Here is a 19,459-nt window from a genome sequence, read left to right on the forward strand (position 1 = left end):
GACTGTAGATCGATTTTAGAAAAGACTTGTGCCCCTTGAAGCTGGTCAAATAAGTTATCGATTCTTGGCAATGGGTACTTATTCTTGATTGTTACTTTATTAAGTTCCCTACAATCGATACAAAGCCGGAGTGTTCCATCATTCTTCTTCACAAACAATACTGGTGCACCCCACGGAGACACACTTGGACGGATGAATCCCTTGTCCAGTAAATCTTGTAATTGAGTTTTTAGTTCCTTCATTTCAGCTGGTGACATTCTATACGAAGTCTTAGAAATGGGTTGAGTCCCCGGCGCTACTTCAATTGTAAACTCAATTTCACGGTCTATTAACTGCCCTGGTAACTCTTTGGAAAAATATCCGAAAATTCACATACAACTAGAATCATGTTAACATTCCTATTCGTCACTTGCCCCTCCAAAATACTGCATAAATATCCCTGACGCCCTTTCTGAATTAATTTACAAGCCTTTGCTGCAGAAATTAAATAAGATGGAGGAGTCACTTCTTGTCCCTGAAAACTAAACTCTAATTGTCCCGGAGGGTGGAAACTGATTTGATTAGTCAAACAGTCTATCGTTGCACCATATTCACTTAACCAGTCCATGCCCAAAATAACATCAAAGTAAGTCATGTCGAGAGGTAATAGATTAGCATACACTCGACTATCCCCGAGTTGGAGTTCACAAGCTAGGTATACAGAAGCACAGATCATAGAGTCTCCCAACGGTGAAGACACACACAACACACAAGGCAAGTTTTCTTCGATTTTATCTAAATTAGGAGCAAATAGTTTCGACACAAAAGAATGAGTGAAGCTAGAATCAAATAATACATGAGCGAAATGACTGTGAACAATAAATGTACTTGACACCACCGTTGCCGCATTCTGTACATCACTCGGGACTAAGGCAAACACCCTGCCTTGTCTCACGGTATCTTTATTGTTAGTCGGTTTAGCCGGTACCTTGGTGTTGGTAGTTGGTGTAGACCCCACTGAACTGGTAGTGGTCTTGTTGCCATTTTGTTGCTGCTTCTTCTGAGGGCAATCCCTTATCACATGACCCGTTTTTCCACACTGGAAGCAAGCTCCAGACTTCCGATAGCATATTCCACGATGCTTCTTTCCACACTTCATACATACGGGAATTGAATCCTGACTAGGGGTAGAAGCATTTGAAGTCCCTGAATTTTACTTCTTGTTTGGGGGAGTAATTGACCCCTTTGACCATTGGCTGTTTTGTCTTTTTCCTTTCCATTCAGAAATTCGATTTTGTGCAGTAATATTCCCTTCCGCTATGACGGCCCTCTCCAACACATCTACATAGGTAGGCAACTTCAACATATTAACTCGGTCCAGAATAGCACCCCGTAGTCCCCCTTCAAACTTCCGTGCCTTCTTATAATCCGTGTCTACCATATGAGGCGTGAACCGGGCTAGCTCTGCAATTGGGCTTCATATTCAACAACAGTCTTGTTCCCTTGTCTGAGAGTTTCAAATTCAGTCACCTTCTTATCTCGCATACTTTAAGGGAAATATTTATCATAAAACAATTCCAAGAACTTGTCCCATGTCAATCCCTGATGTATCGTTCTCGTAAGCATCCACCATCTCCGTGCCTCGTCCTCGAGGGTAAAGGCAGCCAGCTGCACCTTTTGAGCTTCGGTGCAAGGGAAAACTTCAAATAGTTTTTCTATTCCCAACACCCATGCTTCTGCTTTCATTGGTTCTATTCCTCCTTTGAAAGATGGCGGTTTCATCTTTTTAAACTCCTTAGTGAGGATAATGGTTCGGTCTTCAGCATGAGAATCTTGTACTGACGGTGGAGGTACCGGTGGCGGTGGCAGTTGTTGTTGTGGCTGTTGCAGTTGTTGCCGTAGGGTCTCCGCCATTTCCATAATCATTCTCTCCATCCTATCCAATCGTGTTGAAGTAGCATCTTCTGGGTCTTCTGTCCTTGTTCTCACCATAGCCTACACAACAATCAATTATATGCAATCGACATAGTTCAAAAGTGTTAACATTATCAGAGTACACTTAACGTTGCCATCGATCCTTCATATACTTTCAGGATGCTATACATGATGCCTAAATCTTTTCTAGACACCCTAAAGCTCAATGGATCCGTGTGTGAGTGTAACAAGCCCGCGGGGGACCTCGCTACAGCTCGGACTCGATTTGTAGTCACGGTTCTAAGTCTGAACCAAAGAGTCCAAATCCGGAAAATCGTTTTGAGAAAACAGATTTTTGAAAGAAGTGCCAAACATTGACTGCTTTGCCAGATACAGAGTCGCCACCTAAATATTTTATTTTGGGAAATTTAGGAAACCCTGACTCGTTGCCAAAGGCCACGTGTCCGTCATCACCAAAGTTGTCTCGGCTCGGGAACTTGGGTACGATTGGGGAAGGTCACTTCGTGAGCACCCCTGCTCGCCCGGTCATAGACCGGCCTCTACTAACCATGATATCTATCTTTGAAAACATTGTGTGTCCTTATTCCGGTTATTTAGCCTAGGTTACTATGTGATGCACACAGCATATAAGTATAGACTGGGTCGCCTGAATTGGAACAAAACATTTCATGTTCGCTTTTTGAAAATGGTTTGCTACCCGCAGGTAGGCTTAAAACATTTGATGATTTATTCCAATTTAAGTAACCCAACCTTCACCCACAGGCATTCAGGCAGTTATATCACATAAGCAATTAGCCTCATGGTAAGCATGCTTATCATGGCATTCACTCACACGCATGCAAGGATACTAAAGCATAAAGCTCACCGGGTACTCCAAGCCAAAACAAGAAGTTTTATTAGAAATCATGCATGATCCTAAGTATACAAAAATGCCTAATGCAACACATGCAAGAATGCAACTATAGCAGGCTCGGCTATTCTAAACATGGCATATGAAATGCTACAACTAACATGTATTCAATTTGGAATTGAAAGTACAATACAGTTAGTATGATGTGCCGAGCCCGGTGCATGCAATACAGATGAATGATGCAAACATGCTGTCATACTGTATGCTAATTGAAATATGCCCTAATCTAACCATCATAAGTAGGTAAATAAAAGGGAAGAAAGACGTGGGGTTGGAAGACATACATCACACTCACCCACACTTATTACAACATTGCCCTCGCGTAGAGGGTCCGAATAAATATACAGTCCCGAATAAAAGAATATTACAGTCCAAATAATACAGTCCAAATAATGTACAAATTCCTAATTAATTAATCAAATTAACTAAGAAAGCTGTAAAACTGGCGTGCAAGCCAGGGACTGCCTTGCTTCTGATGAATGCTGTATGTTTGGGTTGCCTTGCGTGGAAATCCACTGGGATGCCCCAATTAGCCTCTGTTTAGCAGTTATTCTTGGAAAGCGTGCCAGACTCTGAAAAGTTGCTGATTCTTCATTTTGCTGCAACTGAGAGCAGGAAAGGGGCATAGCAATGTATTTTCACAAATATATGCATACCTCGATCCTCGTGCCACCAATCACGCATATCGAGGCATGATGGCCGAGGAGTCGAAATGCACAATTCAATATAGGATGAATGCACATGAAAACACAGCTAAAACCTAACTCCATCATGGATAATCCGGAGTGTCGGTGACTAGGGAATTGAGATACATTCCGTCACTCGGAGTACGGAATGCACCTCGTTTCCCGTGCCCGGGCTAACTCCTATTCCGAACATGATGCAATATGTATGACATGCATGAAATGCAACTAAGATACAATTCTAACATACACAATGTTATGCAATGAGATGCCTCGAAATACGTACACGCGGGCACGCAAACCGAGGAAATGCATGAATGCGATCTAAGATACAACCTAGTATGCACTATGCTGTAAAAATGAGATGCCTCGAAATGCGTGCACACGGGCACGCAAACTGAGGCGATGGCATACGCAATGCAATATGGCTAAAATGGCATGGAAAATGTAACATGGACTTATACTAACATGAGAGAGCCTCAGCCACACTCACATAAGAAGCCGGTAGATGAAAATGAAGTGCCTCGAAGTGCGTGCACACGGGCACGCAAACCGAGGCAATGGCATATGTAATGCAATCTGGCAAAAATGGCATATAGAATGCAACATGGACTTATACTAGCATGAGAGAGCCTCAGCCACACTCACATAAGAAGCCGGTAGATGAAAATGAAGTGCCTCGAAGTGCGTGCACACGGGCACGCAAACCGAGGCAATGGCATATGCAATGTAATATGGCAAAAATGGCATATAGAATGCAACATGGACTTATACTAACATGAGAGAGCCTCAGCCACACTCACATAAGAGGCCGGTAGATGAAAATGAAGTGCCTCGAAGTGCGTGCACACGGGCACGCAAACCGAGGCAATGGCATATGCAATGTAATATGGCAAAAATGGCATATAGAATGCAACATGGACTTATACTAACATGAGAGAGCCTCAGCCACACTCACATACGAGGCCGGTAGATGAAAATGAAGTGCCTCGAAGTGCGTGCACACGGGCACGCAAACCGAGGCAATGGCATATGCAATGCAATCTGGAAAAAATGGCATATAGAATGCAACATGGACTTATACTAACATGAGAGAGCCTCAGCCACACTCACATAAGAAGCCGGTGGATGAAAATGAAGTGCCTCGAAATGCGTGCACACGGGCATGCAAACCGAGGCAATAGCATAAGCAATGCAATAGCATGGAAATGGCATATAGAATGCAATATGGAATTTAGGCACTGAAATATGGGGGAAAACATCCCCGAAATGAGGCGAAATCACACCCGATGCATGGAATTTCTCCCGAAATGCAAAATTAGGCACCCGAAATGGCCTATAGCTATACCAAACATGCATAATTGGCACATGGAATGAAAAGACAGAAGCAAGGCAGCCCCAAAATAAGCATTTTACTAGTACAAAACATGGCCAAACAACAAGCAAAGATAGGGCAAAATTAGCATGCGAAAATGGCCCTAAACATGAGATTATGAAGCAACTCACAACTGCTAACTCCAAATGGGTTAGGACCCTTCAACAACATTGAAGAGGGGCCCAAAATATGATGTTTTCCAGAACTGTAAAAACCCCAAAAACAAACACAGGTATGGCTGCACTCCCATGCAAGAAAAAGGGCCAAAAGGTGGCCAAAGAGGAAAGTGGTATATGCAAAGCCCAAAATGAAAAATTCCCTTCTACAACATTGAAGAGGGACAAAAAATAAGCATATTTACAGAACTGTAAAAACTCCAAAACAGTATACAAACATGCTAGAAATGCAATGCAAAATAAGGCTCAAAAGAGGCTATAACATGAGGTATGCAAAATATCCCATAAACAGCCAAAGACCCTTAATGAAACATGTTAAGAAGGTAAAAATAAGACTATTTCTAGGCCTGTAAAAAGACCAAAAACAGAAGCATGATAGGCTGCCAAAGCATGCAAGAAAATGGCATTCAAGGAGGATATTGAAGCAAGTGCAGTATGGAGGGCTCAAACCGGGTTGAGCCCTTAATGAAACAAGAAAATGAGCTCAAAAAAATGACCTTTTCAGTTTTGGTCGGAGCTCAAATCAATAAGCATGTATGGCTTACAAAAGGTGCAAGAAATGGACCAAAAAAGGGAGAAATGCTACTCACCCTTGAAGACCAATGCTTTTGTTGCTTCTTGGACCAACTTTGATGATTCTAAGCTGCTGAAATTCCTCCCCTTGCTGCTGGAATGGAGTGGTGGTGGTGGAGCTTGAAGATGATGAAGAAATGGAGCCCAAAACTTGAAGGAAATGGGGTGATATGTATGTATATGCTCCAACCAATCCTTGTAACCCCTTTTCTTGAGTTGGGAGGCCAGCAAAAAATGCAAGAGAGGGAGACAAGACTCTAGGCCAAAGTGGAGGGAATTGAGGCTCTTGTTTCCCCCACAAAATATTCCCCGGATATAGATATTTTCTGGGGGAAACAGCTGTACAGCTGTAAAGTACACAAAGAGAGGAACATGGCCGGCCAAGTATTTTTGTTGCAGGTGGCCGGCCGGCCACCCCCCTTAGCCGGCCGGCCAAGGGTCAAAAAGGCCAAGTTCAAATAGTGGTCGGCCACCACAAAAAGGTGGCCTCCCGGGTCTCCTCTTCACAACCCTGTGGTTCGAATTTGGAAACTCTAAAACAAGAGAGAGAACAAGCCATTTTGAGGAGGGGTTCAAAAGGTTCAAATGGAATTAATGGCCGGCCACCAACTTTTAGGGTCCTCCCATGTGTGTACATCACAAATATGTGGTTTGGGTTTGAAGAAAATGGCTCCAAGGTGTTCAACATTGGCCCGGAAGTGCGAAAAACGGGTGTCGGAGGGCGAAAAAGGAACATAACTGGTTGCCCAGACAATTGCTGGCCTCCCACCCTTCTACGGCCTTCCTGGTGATAAAACAGAGGTACCTGCCAAAAATGAACGAAAACCGATGCAAAACGAATGCTCGGGGGCCAAAACACGCAGTTCGGGGTCCCGAAAATGGGCTGCCAAGCACCGAAAGTGGCGTTCGGCCACGAAGTGAGTTTCTCAGACCCCAGTGTCCCTTGAAAGGGAGAAAATAAGATGTATGCCAAAAATCAGAGCAAATGGAGATGGTTAAGCGGTCCCGAACCGAGGCACACGACCTGACGGCTCAGAAAACCGGGAACAGGGCCCTGAAATGGGCAAAATGGCCTACAGCCACAAAATGTAGCCCACGGCCACTGAGAGATGGTCTACGGGGCCTCTCCCTCCCCTCGGGAAAAGAAACAGAGAAAACCGAGTCTGGTTCGCAAACCGAGGCAAGGCATAGAAGAGGGTTCGGAAATCCGGAGGCAGGGCTCACGGCCGCGACTCTGAGACTTCTGAACGAGCACATTATGCAACGTCACCGAGCGCTCAATCGGTGATGTCTGAGTCTTAAGGTCGGTCAAAAATGGGGTGTCTACAGTGAGATAGCAACTCGTGCTCTGATACCACTTGTCACACCCTAAACTCGCCCTTAAAAGTTTGGGCATGACCTATTCAGAAACGGACATGAACCTGGTATACATAACTTACGGGGCCTTATTGGAAGCACAAAATATTAACATAACATTGATATATATATATATACATACTCCATTGAGCTACTTCTATTATGCCAGGATCTCAAACATCACATCATCATAGACAAATAAAGTCCAAAAATATAACCCTAAGCATCGGTTATAAACATACACATATACAGACCCAGCCCTAAGATTGGGCGTATACAAAACCTAGAAGTTATGTACATTCAACCTTAGATGAACAATCCAAATACAAGCCACATCTTAACAAAACTTCCCAAAAAAGAATAAATGGCCTCGTCTAGTGCTTGGACACACAAGGGTTGACAAAAGAGGATGGCGTCCTGGTTTAGGATTGACCAACTGGTTGGTGATCTACAGAAACAGACATAACACAGAGTGAGCCAGGCTCAATGAATAATAATACATAGTTAAAACGATGCTTAACTTGAAACATAATATATAAATACATATTGATTAGTAGCTTATTAATCTTTATTGAGTGATAAATCATGTCTAGAATGCTTTAGAAAGAGATGAGGAGGAAAATATGAACTAAATGCAACTTTTCAAAATGTGCTGAAAACGGGTCTCCGCTCAAGCGCCACTTTGGTCACTCGAGCGGACTATAAAGTCTGTAAAACTACTGGGAGGTCGATTTTCACGCTTGAGTGCCACTTTGGTCGCTCGAGCAGACTGTAAGGTCTGAAAAAAAATACTAGGAGGTCGATTTTCACGCTCGAGTGCCACTTTGGTCGCTTGAGCGGACAACGAAAATTCTGAAATTCCAAAATTTCAATTAAAGTTCAAATTTGGTATTCAAAGCTTCAAAACATGTGCTGTAGTATACAAATGCAGAGTTTACATAGTTAGTCTAAGTCTGTTAATTCATAATGGCCTTAGGCACTATCTTGGAACATATTAGCTTAAAGCCCTTGAACGGTATGGCATAAAGCTCTTAAACATGGTGGCACGAAGCCCTTAAATATAGTGGCACGAAGCCCTTGAATAGATTGGCATTGAGCCCTTGGATAATTTGGCATTAAGCCCTTGACCATACTTGTATGAACTCAAGAGGTGTCTCACACGGATTCTAGAGGGACTCACATCGTAGCACTTAGTTCCGTGTAGCACTTTGTTCCGTGTAGCACTTTGTTTCATATCATAACAACTTATACTGAATGGCCATAGGCCCAGAGTCTTACCGAATGAAAGTATTTCATCTTCCCCATTTCTTTATTTACATACGTTAAAACATTAACATAGTTGCATATCGTGCGTGAACAAAATGCTAATGACAATCATGAGCTAGATGTGAAGCGTATACTAGTACTACTACTCACAGTGTTGAGATGACGTGCTACTTCCTCCCGGGGTGTATTATAATAACCTCATCACTGCTTACCGATAAACACTGATAATGACTGATAACTGAACTGATTATGATTGATAACTGAACTGATAATGACTGATAATTGAACTGATTAAAGTACTGAACTGACTAACTGAAAACTGGAACTGAATTGACTGAGTATGTGCGTTAATCTGTATTCTATCTGTTTGATTGATTATTTGATCTGTTCACGTTTTATGTTTAAACTGCTAATTGAAGGCCTTATCGGCGACCGAACCGGGAATTGATTGATGTTTTATAATCATCATAATTAATGTGATTTTATGGTATAATTACCTGAAAACTGATTAGGTATGATTAAATTAGATTAAATATTGATGGATTGCGAGTTTTGGACTTAATTACCATTAGACCACTTAGTGGCCACTAAATACAATATATTTGAACCTCATTAGACACGTAGGCAACATTTTGTTCAGCCATTTCCTTGCTCTTGCCGACTTGAGAGGGAGAGAGGGAGAGAAAGCTTGAGTTCTTCTCAATTTGCTTAGAAACTTGGAGAATTGAAGTGTAGATTGCATAATTGAGCTCCTAATCTTGCATTGGAGACCTAAGGTAGAGTGATTACCCTCTTGTTTATCTTGTTCTTGCATGATTCATGTCAAAATTGAGAATTGAGCCATGGATTAGTTCTAGCATGTTGAAATAGAGCATAATTCATGCATGCATGTTTGACTTGTGGGATTTTGAGTTGAGTTCATGGCAAATTGTCACATGCATGTCCATAATTTTGTATTGGTCCATGTTTTCAACTTGTTTTTGGATCAATTGGCTCCTTAGAGCATCAAATTGAAGCTTTGAATTGATTTGAATTCATGCATGTTTGCATGTTCTCCATGTTCATGAAAATGGTTTGAAATTGGGTTTGAATTAAACACCCTTGGGCTTTGATTTTTCAAAATTGAGCTTTGAACCATGTTATTCTATGTGTTTACAAATGTTTTTTGGAAATTTAGCCCAAGAGGTCGAGTTTTGAATTGTGAAAGCTTGGTTTGAGCTTGGAGGTGCAATCTGGGTTTTCCAGATTTTTGCACTTCCGCTTGAGCGGGGAATTGGGCGCTCGAGCGGACAATCCGAGCATCCAGTATTTCTCTGCACTGTTTTACAGTTCGCTCGAGCGGAGGATTGGGCGCTCGAGCGGAGATTTCACCCATCCAGTACTTTTACAGTACGCTTGAGTGGGAAAGTTGACGCTCGAGCGTGTACCTTTGTTGCATGTCCGCTCGAGCGGGGAAACCTGCGCTCGAGCGGGACTCTGTTTTCTGAAAATTCTGAAACTGTTTTCTGATCACATCTTTGTATCCTCATCCCATTCTAGGCATTCTTAGGCCTAGTTTAAGGCATCTTACTGAGGATATAGATGTAGAACACATCGAGGCATTAAGGATTAAGTTATGATATTTCCCAACTGTGTAGCTTAGTGTGTGTTCAACCTGTGAACTGTGTAGGGTTGGCGACTGGGGAGGCACGCTCTAGCATACCGTAGCCCAAACTCTGTGAGTAACGATTGTGTAAAGATATGTTCAAAAATGATTATTTTCTGAACAACTGAACCGTACTGTTTCCGAATTGAATACCGTTAATTGAATGAATGTATGTCCTATATTCTGAACTGTATTGTGGCATCCTTAGCACCTACTGTTTACTGTTTACTGTTACTGTTACAGTTACAGAGATCTCTGTCGGTTCCCTCGTTGAAACCACCACTGTTTACTGACTGATGGCCATCATTACTGTTCGGTCTTTTAAGACCTACTGTTTACTGTACTATTATGCTAACGGATGTACCACATATGACTGTACTGACTGAACGACTGAAATACTGATTTAATGAACTGTTTTCATTACTGTAAGGACATTCATTCTTAACCTCTTTACGCATTATGTTATTCACTGGGCTTTAGCTCACTGCTCATATATATATGTAGGTGTACAGGCACCAGACCGCGGCTAGAAGCGTCAGGGTTACTCCAGTTTTGTCAAGCCAGCCTATGTGCCTCACTGCGAGGTTCCGAGCCTATCGTGTTAAGGCTTAGGGGTGTTTTACAATTCCCCCTTCTGCACTGTCTTGCTGTTTGTTATAATCGAATGGATTGTATAGACTGAACGTTTACCGTACTGCTATGTAAGGGATGGAGTCCCTAGTCTGAATAATTGTATATATTGTGTATACTGTTCTGTACTGATTATGTATATATGTATGAAAGTCTTTTTGCATACAAACTGTCACAACTCATTGGACATTGTTTCTTTACTGTTTTGGCTTCCGCCAGGCCCTGTACTCTGTTTTACTGTGCTACTAGTAAGCAGGCCTTTGGTAATTTCGGATTACTGGCCGGTTACGGTGCTAAACCCATAGGGCTGGGTTTGGGTCGTGACATGTATCCTGCACACATTCAAAACTTGCACATTAGTTCTTTTTTTTTCCTTGTTAAATTAGTTCCTGAGTTATTATGCTTCTAATGAATTTACAACCATCTTAAGATCATCAAAAAGATAGTCTACAAATAACAGAGGGTCGAGCACGCAAAACAGACAGATAATTTTTCTTCTTTTCCGCTCGAGCGCCCGCGACCTCCGCTCGAGCGGCCGTGTCCCTGTTTTGGTAGTCCGAAGTTCAACTAAAAATTCATCCAAAAGCCTCTCTTGTTCACTTAAAGCAAGGCTTAAACTACATCTATAACTTGCTAGATTTTGCTTAGAAATCATGTGAATAGGAATCACAACACAGATAACAACCTAACATAATTTAGATTACTAACCTTAAGTTCATAACACAATACATAGGTATAATTTCATGGGTTGGCATGGAAACCAAAGATTGGAGTGTCAATTCCACACAACACTTCAATTAGAGCTCAAAGCAACCAATTGATGAGAATAACTTTGGAATCAAACATGAATCACACCCAATTCCCAATTACAAACCCTAATTGTATAAATATGAAACTAACAAACCCTTCCTCACAAATGGAAAGGAGAATTCTCACACATGGTTAAGAGAAAGCTTATGTAAAATTAATTTAGCATACCTTGGCCTCACAAATCTTCAAGATCCTCTTAATTTAATCCCAATTCCTTTCCTTGTTGAACTTTCCCTTTGTTCCCTTTTTCTCTTATTTTTTTTTCCTCTCCAGGAGGTAGCTACGAAAATCCCCTTCCCAAGTCAAGTGTTTAAAATAACATGAATATATAATAGGTGAATAGGACAAAAATCATTCGTTTAATCATTCCGAAATTGAAATTTCGCAAACATGCTTAATATTACTAAAAAATTATGCAAATCACATATATAAAATCAATTTCAGATAATTAAGCCCTTAAGGCTTCCAATTTCTAATTCAAACGTTTTAATAGTGACAAATAGTTTTCTTGTTAAACTGATAGACACCCTTAAACATGGAGTTCGTTTACTTAACCTTATTTTCTTAGCAGATTTCACAGCAAGCATGTGAAAGCACAAAACAGGGACTGAAAATATATCAGAAAACACGTACGAGGGTCGGGTTATTACAAATACTTACATATAAAGAATAGAATTATAAATACTATAAAAGTGTTGTTTGTGTCTATTCCGTAACCCTGCGTCTAAAACTCTCCAAAAGCTATTTCTAGATTACATTGTTTCCTGAAAATTGGTAAACAGTTATAAGCACATGGCAGAGTGAGAAATATCATACTAAGAGCATAAGAGCATAATAAAATAACCATGGATAATTATTGGACTAAACACAGTTAATATTAAAATACAGAGTATATAATACGAAGATCGTTTGACATATAATACAGAAATCATATAAACAAAATAATCATATCCACGGTACAGAACGGGACAGAATAGATGTATGGACTGAAGCGGTGGCTCGTACGAACTCTAAAGGTAGCTTCTACTATAGTGTAGCATTTAGCTTCGTACATTACTGCTTTACACCATAAATCATAATCACGGTACAGAACAGAACAAATGTATGGACTCAAGAGGTGGTTCGTACGAACTCTAGAGGTAGCTCCTACAATAATGTAGCACTTAGCTCTGTACAGCATTTTGCTCCATATCAGAAATCAGAGTGTCAATGGATTTATGACAAACATAGGGTCACAAAGTGACTAATCAGAGGGCCAATGGTTATTTAAGTCTTCCAAGGAATAGGACTTCCGTGGTGGTACTTATAAAATAATTACTCAAAACACATTTTAATAAACAATTATATCCATGAATTTTCCTTATTATATAAAATAAGGTTCATAAATAAAAAATGCTAATATAATTTATAAAACATAAATTATATAAAATAAATTATGGTAACTCAAAATATACGCAAAACATATAATGATAATTCAAAGTATAATATAACACACCTTAATATTAATTCCAACTTTTATTTTTCACTCACTGTAGCCCACTAAATAGTCTAAACTAAACTTAAAGTTTTGTTTATATAAAAATATTAAAAAATAGAGAGAGAGTTTGGGAAAGATGATATGAGGCTGTTGATGATAGATAGTTATATATATATATATATATATAGAGAGAGAGAGAGAGAGAGAGAGAGTGAACAAGGCGTGGCTAGAAAGCGAATTGGGGGCTAAGCATCCTAGTTTTATTGAAAGTGTTATATTTTAGTGTATTTTGATTTAAGAAAAATATAAAAAAAAAAAATAAAAATATCATAATATTCAGAAAATAATATTGAAAAATAATATAAATTTTAAAATTATTTTTTGAAATTATTTATAATTAAATAATACTAGTATAAAATTTAAGGAACAATTTAAATTTTCAAGTTATTATATAGGTCCGCCGGCTCGCCTAAGGCCTGAATATCCCTGGGCCTAGGCCTAAGCTTGGGCCTAATTTTCTGGCCCGTGGGCTTGCCCGAATTTTGACGGGAGCCCACGAGGCTTGACATGGGCCGAGTCGGGCCAAATTTACACACTTAGCAATAAAATGTGCTCTGAAGAGAGACTTCGGGAAGGAAAAACAAAGAGGTCAAGGAATAGATTGAGTTGAGGTGCAGTAGGCAACTAAAGTAAGGCTGTCGTCCGTCAATGAAGTAAAATTATTAAATATTTAACTTAACTCTGATATCATATTATAAAATTTAAGAGAAAGATAAATCTGTATTATATTGAATGTTGTAATAATATACACAAGACTCCTTTATATAAAATGAGAGAAATCTAACTATGGTAATGGATATAATATAGTATGTATGATAGATAAAATATATAGTTACTAAGTTTAACATATACAAATACGGTTGAATTTCTCTCATATTAGGATCTCAAAATAAGAGAATTTGAGGGACTTGTAGAACCCACTGTGGGTCTCGTTTCGAATTCGATGATTCGAAACGTTCATTTTGTAAGGCTCTCAATGGCGCTATTTGGGAAGTTGTCTTTTGGTTTTTTTTTTTTTTGATTTTTTTTTCACTAAAAGACAAATTGGTTACAAAACTAAAAAAAAAATAAATCCAAACAAAATATCGCATCAAACCTTATAATCATTTCACTTTTTTTTTTCACAAATATCACATCCAACTACAAAAAAACCCAACTATCTTTCCAAATACAAAATTTTTTTTCTCTAATAATATCCTACAATTAAAAAAACTTACAAAAAAATCCACTTCCCAAACACCTACAATGTATCCATGAAAAAATTTAGGGCGATCCAATAATCATAACCTTCTCATTTTATTACAGTTGTCTCTAAAAAAATGAATGATTTATTTTAAAAATATATTTGTTATCTATTTTTTCAAAAACAAATGTGATAAAATAAAAAAAAATTATCATTATTGGATTGAACTAATTTTTTTAATAAATAATATACATTGAAAATACTATAAATTAAATAATTCAGATTATCGAAATGAGATCCGTAACAGGTCCTATAAATCTCTCAAATTTGCTCATATTGAGAACATGAAAGAAACCCAAAGCATGAAGATATGTAAAGTGTATATTAAAATTTTAATTTTTTAATATTACTTGTATTTATAAGAAACAGCCTGTAAACGTTAGGAGCCATAAACGTAATCAATGATATTTTGTGATTGTATCTAAACTTTAGGAAATCCCTTCACTTTACACCCGTGTGTAATATATGCACCTCATTATATATTTTTGTGATATATATTATGTATTTTTATGATAAATATTATGTAATTTTTTGATAAAATTATAATAATTTGTGATTTGAAAATAAAATTACATATTTTATAATAATGTTACATATTTTTTCATTGAATCATTTTGTAATAAAAAAATATATAACACTATCACAAAAATATATTGCCTTATTTTTGAATCGCAAATTGTGATAACTCTACTACAAAATTAGATAATATTTGTAACAAAAATATGCGATATATATCATAAAAATATATAATAAAGTGTCTATAATCCACACCCTCAAACTTATGACTGTTCTTCTAATCAGTGAATTTTTATTTTAATTTTTATCAAAAATATAAAATATACAAAATAAAAAATAAAAAATAATCAATATTTATGTACTACTAAAGGTAGATCATCAGAATGGATACATAGACTGCAATTGTCAGGACAATCATACAAATATAGATAGATTGCAATTGAAGCCTCCGTGGGTTGATTTTTTAGTTTTTTTGATTTTTTTAGTTATTTTAGTCGAGTTAAAAAATTTAGTTTGAGAATAATTTTTTGATTTTTTGATTTTTTTTACTTTTTTTTATGAGAAAAGAGTGCAATGATTATGGATTGGATGCGATATTTTATTTATTACAAATAAAATAACATATTTTGTCTTTTGTGGCTAAAATAGCCAAAAAAAAAAAAAAAAAAAAAAAAAAAAAAAGAAAAAAGAAGGCCATGCCAAACAGAGCCTGTCACTTCTCTTTACCATGATCAGGTCAGGTGGTCTAACAACTCTCTCTCTGGACTTTGTGTTGAAACTCTGATGCTTTGCTTTCTTTCAATTCACAATTGAACCAATAATGATTCTAACATTGAAGAAATTCACCTCTTATGATCAATTAATGATGGTAAAACTTTTTAAAGAAGTCGATTGTATGGGTAAGTATTGGATGTTTTGGATTTGACCTTGGCAAAATTTTTTAAAACCTCATATTTTGATAAGATGGTAAAAAGTGACTTTTTGACTTTTGACCAAACTTTTGACTTTTTTAGACAAATGATTTGGAAAGTTAGTAAAAAATGACTTTTGACTTTTTTTATTAATATTTATTTATAATGTCAAATCATAATGAAATGACCAAAGTATCCCTAGCCAATTGAAAAATTACACATTTTTATCCTTTCATTTTCCATATATGGAGGGTAATTTCGTAATTTTTCTTTTGACTTATAACCAACATCCCAAATCAATTCATGGCAAAAAAAAAAAATCATTTTTTGCGTTTTGACAAAAAGCCAAAAGCCAAAACGACACTTATAACCTTCTTCCCAAATTGAGCCAAAGGGTATAGATTTATGCGTGCCTGCCACTTAGCATTTTTTTGTTTTTAAATTTCTAATTCTACATAAAATCGATGAAAATCATAACATCTCAAGAGAGTTATAAAAATGCGATCTGTCACATGAATTTTAATAAAAAAAATTTAAAGCAAATTACATCCTTGATACTCGCTGGACCAAATTGAATAAAGACCTAAAGTAAAAAACTGCATAAACAGCAACCACCAACTGTACAAAAAGTTAACTGTGCTGCTTATAATTTGGCACAAGTCAATCAGAAAAAATGAAACTTGGCCAAATATTCTTTTCCTAAGCAAAAGCTATGAATTGTTTTTTTCAGTGATATGCTTGATTGAAAAAAATAAAAAATAAAATAAAAATGCTGGGCCCTTTTATGGAGGAGAAAACAATATTTGTACAAAACAGTGCGACATAATGAGTCAATCATTTTAAAACAAAAAGTCATTAAAATGGCTAAATTATATAAATGTCACTGTTACATCATTCTAATAATAGATTTTGTACATATTCTCTGTAGAAATATATTTTCTTTCTAGATTTAATATTGTTTTTCTTTTATTTTACATGTAACCATTCAAGAAAACCATACCCGTCTTATCTCAATGAGCAAATGCAAGTCATAATCAACCCCTTTTATTTCACATCTAGTACTAGCTTCATAGTTTACAAAACAACCGCTACAATGCAATGATACCTTCTCATAACACAAATTTTGTTCAACAACGTTTAAGAAATCCCAATAAAAGTTCTCCTGCCAAACCATATGTTTGACCAGCACTACTGTTATTGAATTCCCTCCTCACAAAATTTCCAAGAGACCAACCTGTTTTAGCAGCAAAAGCATTGCTTATATCTTTAATATCAATTTCCAATCTACTGATTATTATTCTGCTCAGAACATCCCGCGCTTCGCCACTGCTCTGCAATGCTCCTCGCAGTTTTTTGGCAAAGAATTTCTGAGGATTTTGCAATCCCCGGATCACAATTCGGAGGTCATTTCCGAATTTCCCACATTTGTTGGATTTTAGGAACTTGGAGAAGTCATGGCCATAGAGCTGTTTGTAGGCAACAAGTATGGCTTTGATTTGTGAAGTGTCTCTTTCCTTCAAAAGGGACATGATGGTCTTCCAATCAACAGAGTTTCCACTCTCCATGGCTTCATAGAGTGTTTTGGCATCACACATGGCCATGCTCATGTCAACTCTGCCTCCATACTTGCCACTTGATTTCACAACTGTGAGAAGAATCTGTGAAGACCCACCAACCAATATTGTATTAGACAGTACTGAAAGGGGACACTTCTAAGTGGAAAAATTATTAGATCCTATCTGAGTATTATGGTAGTTGTTTACGTGGTATCTCAATAAACGAGAAATTGCAATACTATTTAATAAAAGTGACTCAAGAAGTCTGTTGGTAAAAAAAAAAATTATTATGTGATTGATTTGGAGCACTATGTGAGTAAGTCCATTCTTTAAACAACGGAAAAAATATATATCTTAAAAAAGTATCAAAAATTTTATCACAAAAATAAAAAAAGAAGTATATAATATAGACTCAATTAAATATATGTGAGTCATTCCAAAATAAGTGTGGTTGACATATATTATTTTCTCATATTTTACTATTGTTGTTCAACAAAACAATATGGGAGGCTGTGAAGCCAATGTGGGCCTGACCATTTTTGTGTTCTTCTGAACATAGAAAGTGGCAGTTCAAACTTTCTACACATTCAAAAAAAAAAAAAAAAAAATATTAATAATAATAAAAAATAAATAAATAGTGCATAGAATAAAAATAGGAGAAAGGCCATCACTTGGAATAGGATCTTTGTTTATTTGTCTCTTTTTGTACACTGTTGATGAAATATTTAGATTTCTTGAAATGATTTGGACTATAAATATGGTATTTTCTTTTGCTAATGAGAAATCTCACTAAAATAGAAAAACTCTGAATACAATGCAGAGAGATTCAATGTCAGTGGGACAAAAAAAAAATTGATGTGAACAATACAATGCATAATATCATACATACCTCTTTAAAATTGCCATTGGTCTTGTGGGCAATGTCTTCCTCAATCTCAGAATTATAGCGAAAGCTGTAGGCCTTCTTGATTGAATGGAGCTCCGAAGAAGACCGAGTACTCACCACCTCTATTACGGTGCTGAGATTTACTCTCCATCCCCACAGTGCCTCTCTCACTATCTCTGCATCTCTCTCTTGTGCGTCGTTAATGCGAAGATACACCACATTCTGTACATATATCAATTCAGAAATTAACCAACCAAAGATGGGTCGGCCTGACCTAACTCCAAAAAAATTATTAGTTGAGCTTGGGCTGAAGGTTAGGACCTGCAGCCTATTCCCTTAGCCCGGCCTGATGGTCTACTCAAGGCCCTGCTCAAAAGCTCGAATTTTTGTTATATTTCTTATTATTTTTTTCATGAATTTTGAATTTAATAAAAGCCCGAATTTAAACTCAAATTAGGTCTAAATGGGCCAAGTGACGACTCAAAGTTCATATTTTTGAGCCTATGGACTGGCCTTAAATTTTAGGCCTGGCCTGTTATTTATGCCTACACAACAAAAATAAATTATAGAAACCAATCACGTTATTCACGTAAAATTTGGGGCTCTGTGAATGTCAGTGCTTTATTTATGTGTATCTAGTCGTCCTGTTTTACAGAACACCATGTTGCGATTGACACTACAAAGTTGTAGCACATTTGCTTACAGCAAAGGCATCATTATTTCGAGCGTTAGATAGAAGATGGAGAAGATCTTGGTTGTAGAGAGCAGTGAATGCTTGGCGAACGAGCTTAAGTTCTTGCGAGTCGCGACATGTGACAAGCTCTACAAGCTTTTGTCTGTTGGCTGCTGCACCGTTATTGCCTGTAAATGTAGGCATCATGCACAAAGCTATCTATATCAAAGCTACAAAAGTAGATGTTTCATATTTCCAACCAAAAGCAGAAGCAAAAAAAATAAAAAATAAAAAAAAAATACCAGAGAAGCAAGAGTTGAGGTATTGGCAGTCCAATTCATACTTCCGAGAGGCTCTCATGGAACTCTCCATCTCTGGAAGAGAATTTTTCAAGAGAGAACCACGAGTGTTGCATGTAAATAAAAGGTCTAGTCACCACATTTTATAGGGTCAAAATTTCTATTTTGAATGTATTTTCAGTTACACAATTTTATTTAAAAATTTTAATGTTTTGAGATTCTCACTGTATTACAAAAATTTTAGAATAGAAGACTCGGACGGTGGAAATGAGATTGTAAGTCCCAATCTCAATCTCAATCTCAATCTCAAATCTAAGGAATATCTAATACTTTATACAAAGAAGCCAGTGAGAGAGTGAGGGAAAAGCATTAACATTCCAATTTCTTAGTGAAAGAACAAGAGAACATATGCTAGCCATTAACATGTACACATGTGCTGGCTTCAATGTCAACCGTACAATTCCTTTTCCTTAGACTCGTGAAAATGTTGCAATGTGCAC

General features: G+C 37.4%; 1 protein-coding gene across 1 annotated transcript; it reads right to left on the reverse strand.

Moving 5' to 3' along the window:
- Positions 1 to 16,567: 16,567 nt before the first annotated feature.
- Positions 16,568 to 19,121, reverse strand: LOC114270866 (annexin Gh1). The gene is made up of 4 exons (XM_082889293.1): positions 18,963 to 19,121; positions 18,691 to 18,848; positions 17,991 to 18,209; positions 16,568 to 17,203 (listed from the first exon to the last, which is right to left on the reverse strand). The coding sequence occupies exons 1-4, from the start codon at positions 19,030 to 19,032 to the stop codon at positions 16,673 to 16,675; spliced, it is 978 nt and encodes a 325-aa protein (XP_082745419.1). The 5' UTR covers positions 19,033 to 19,121; the 3' UTR covers positions 16,568 to 16,672.
- Positions 19,122 to 19,459: the final 338 nt, after the last annotated feature.

This window comes from Camellia sinensis, chromosome 1 (genome assembly GCF_055761805.1).
Source record: "Camellia sinensis isolate YWXY chromosome 1, ASM5576180v1, whole genome shotgun sequence".
NCBI lineage: Eukaryota > Viridiplantae > Streptophyta > Magnoliopsida > Ericales > Theaceae > Camellia > Camellia sinensis.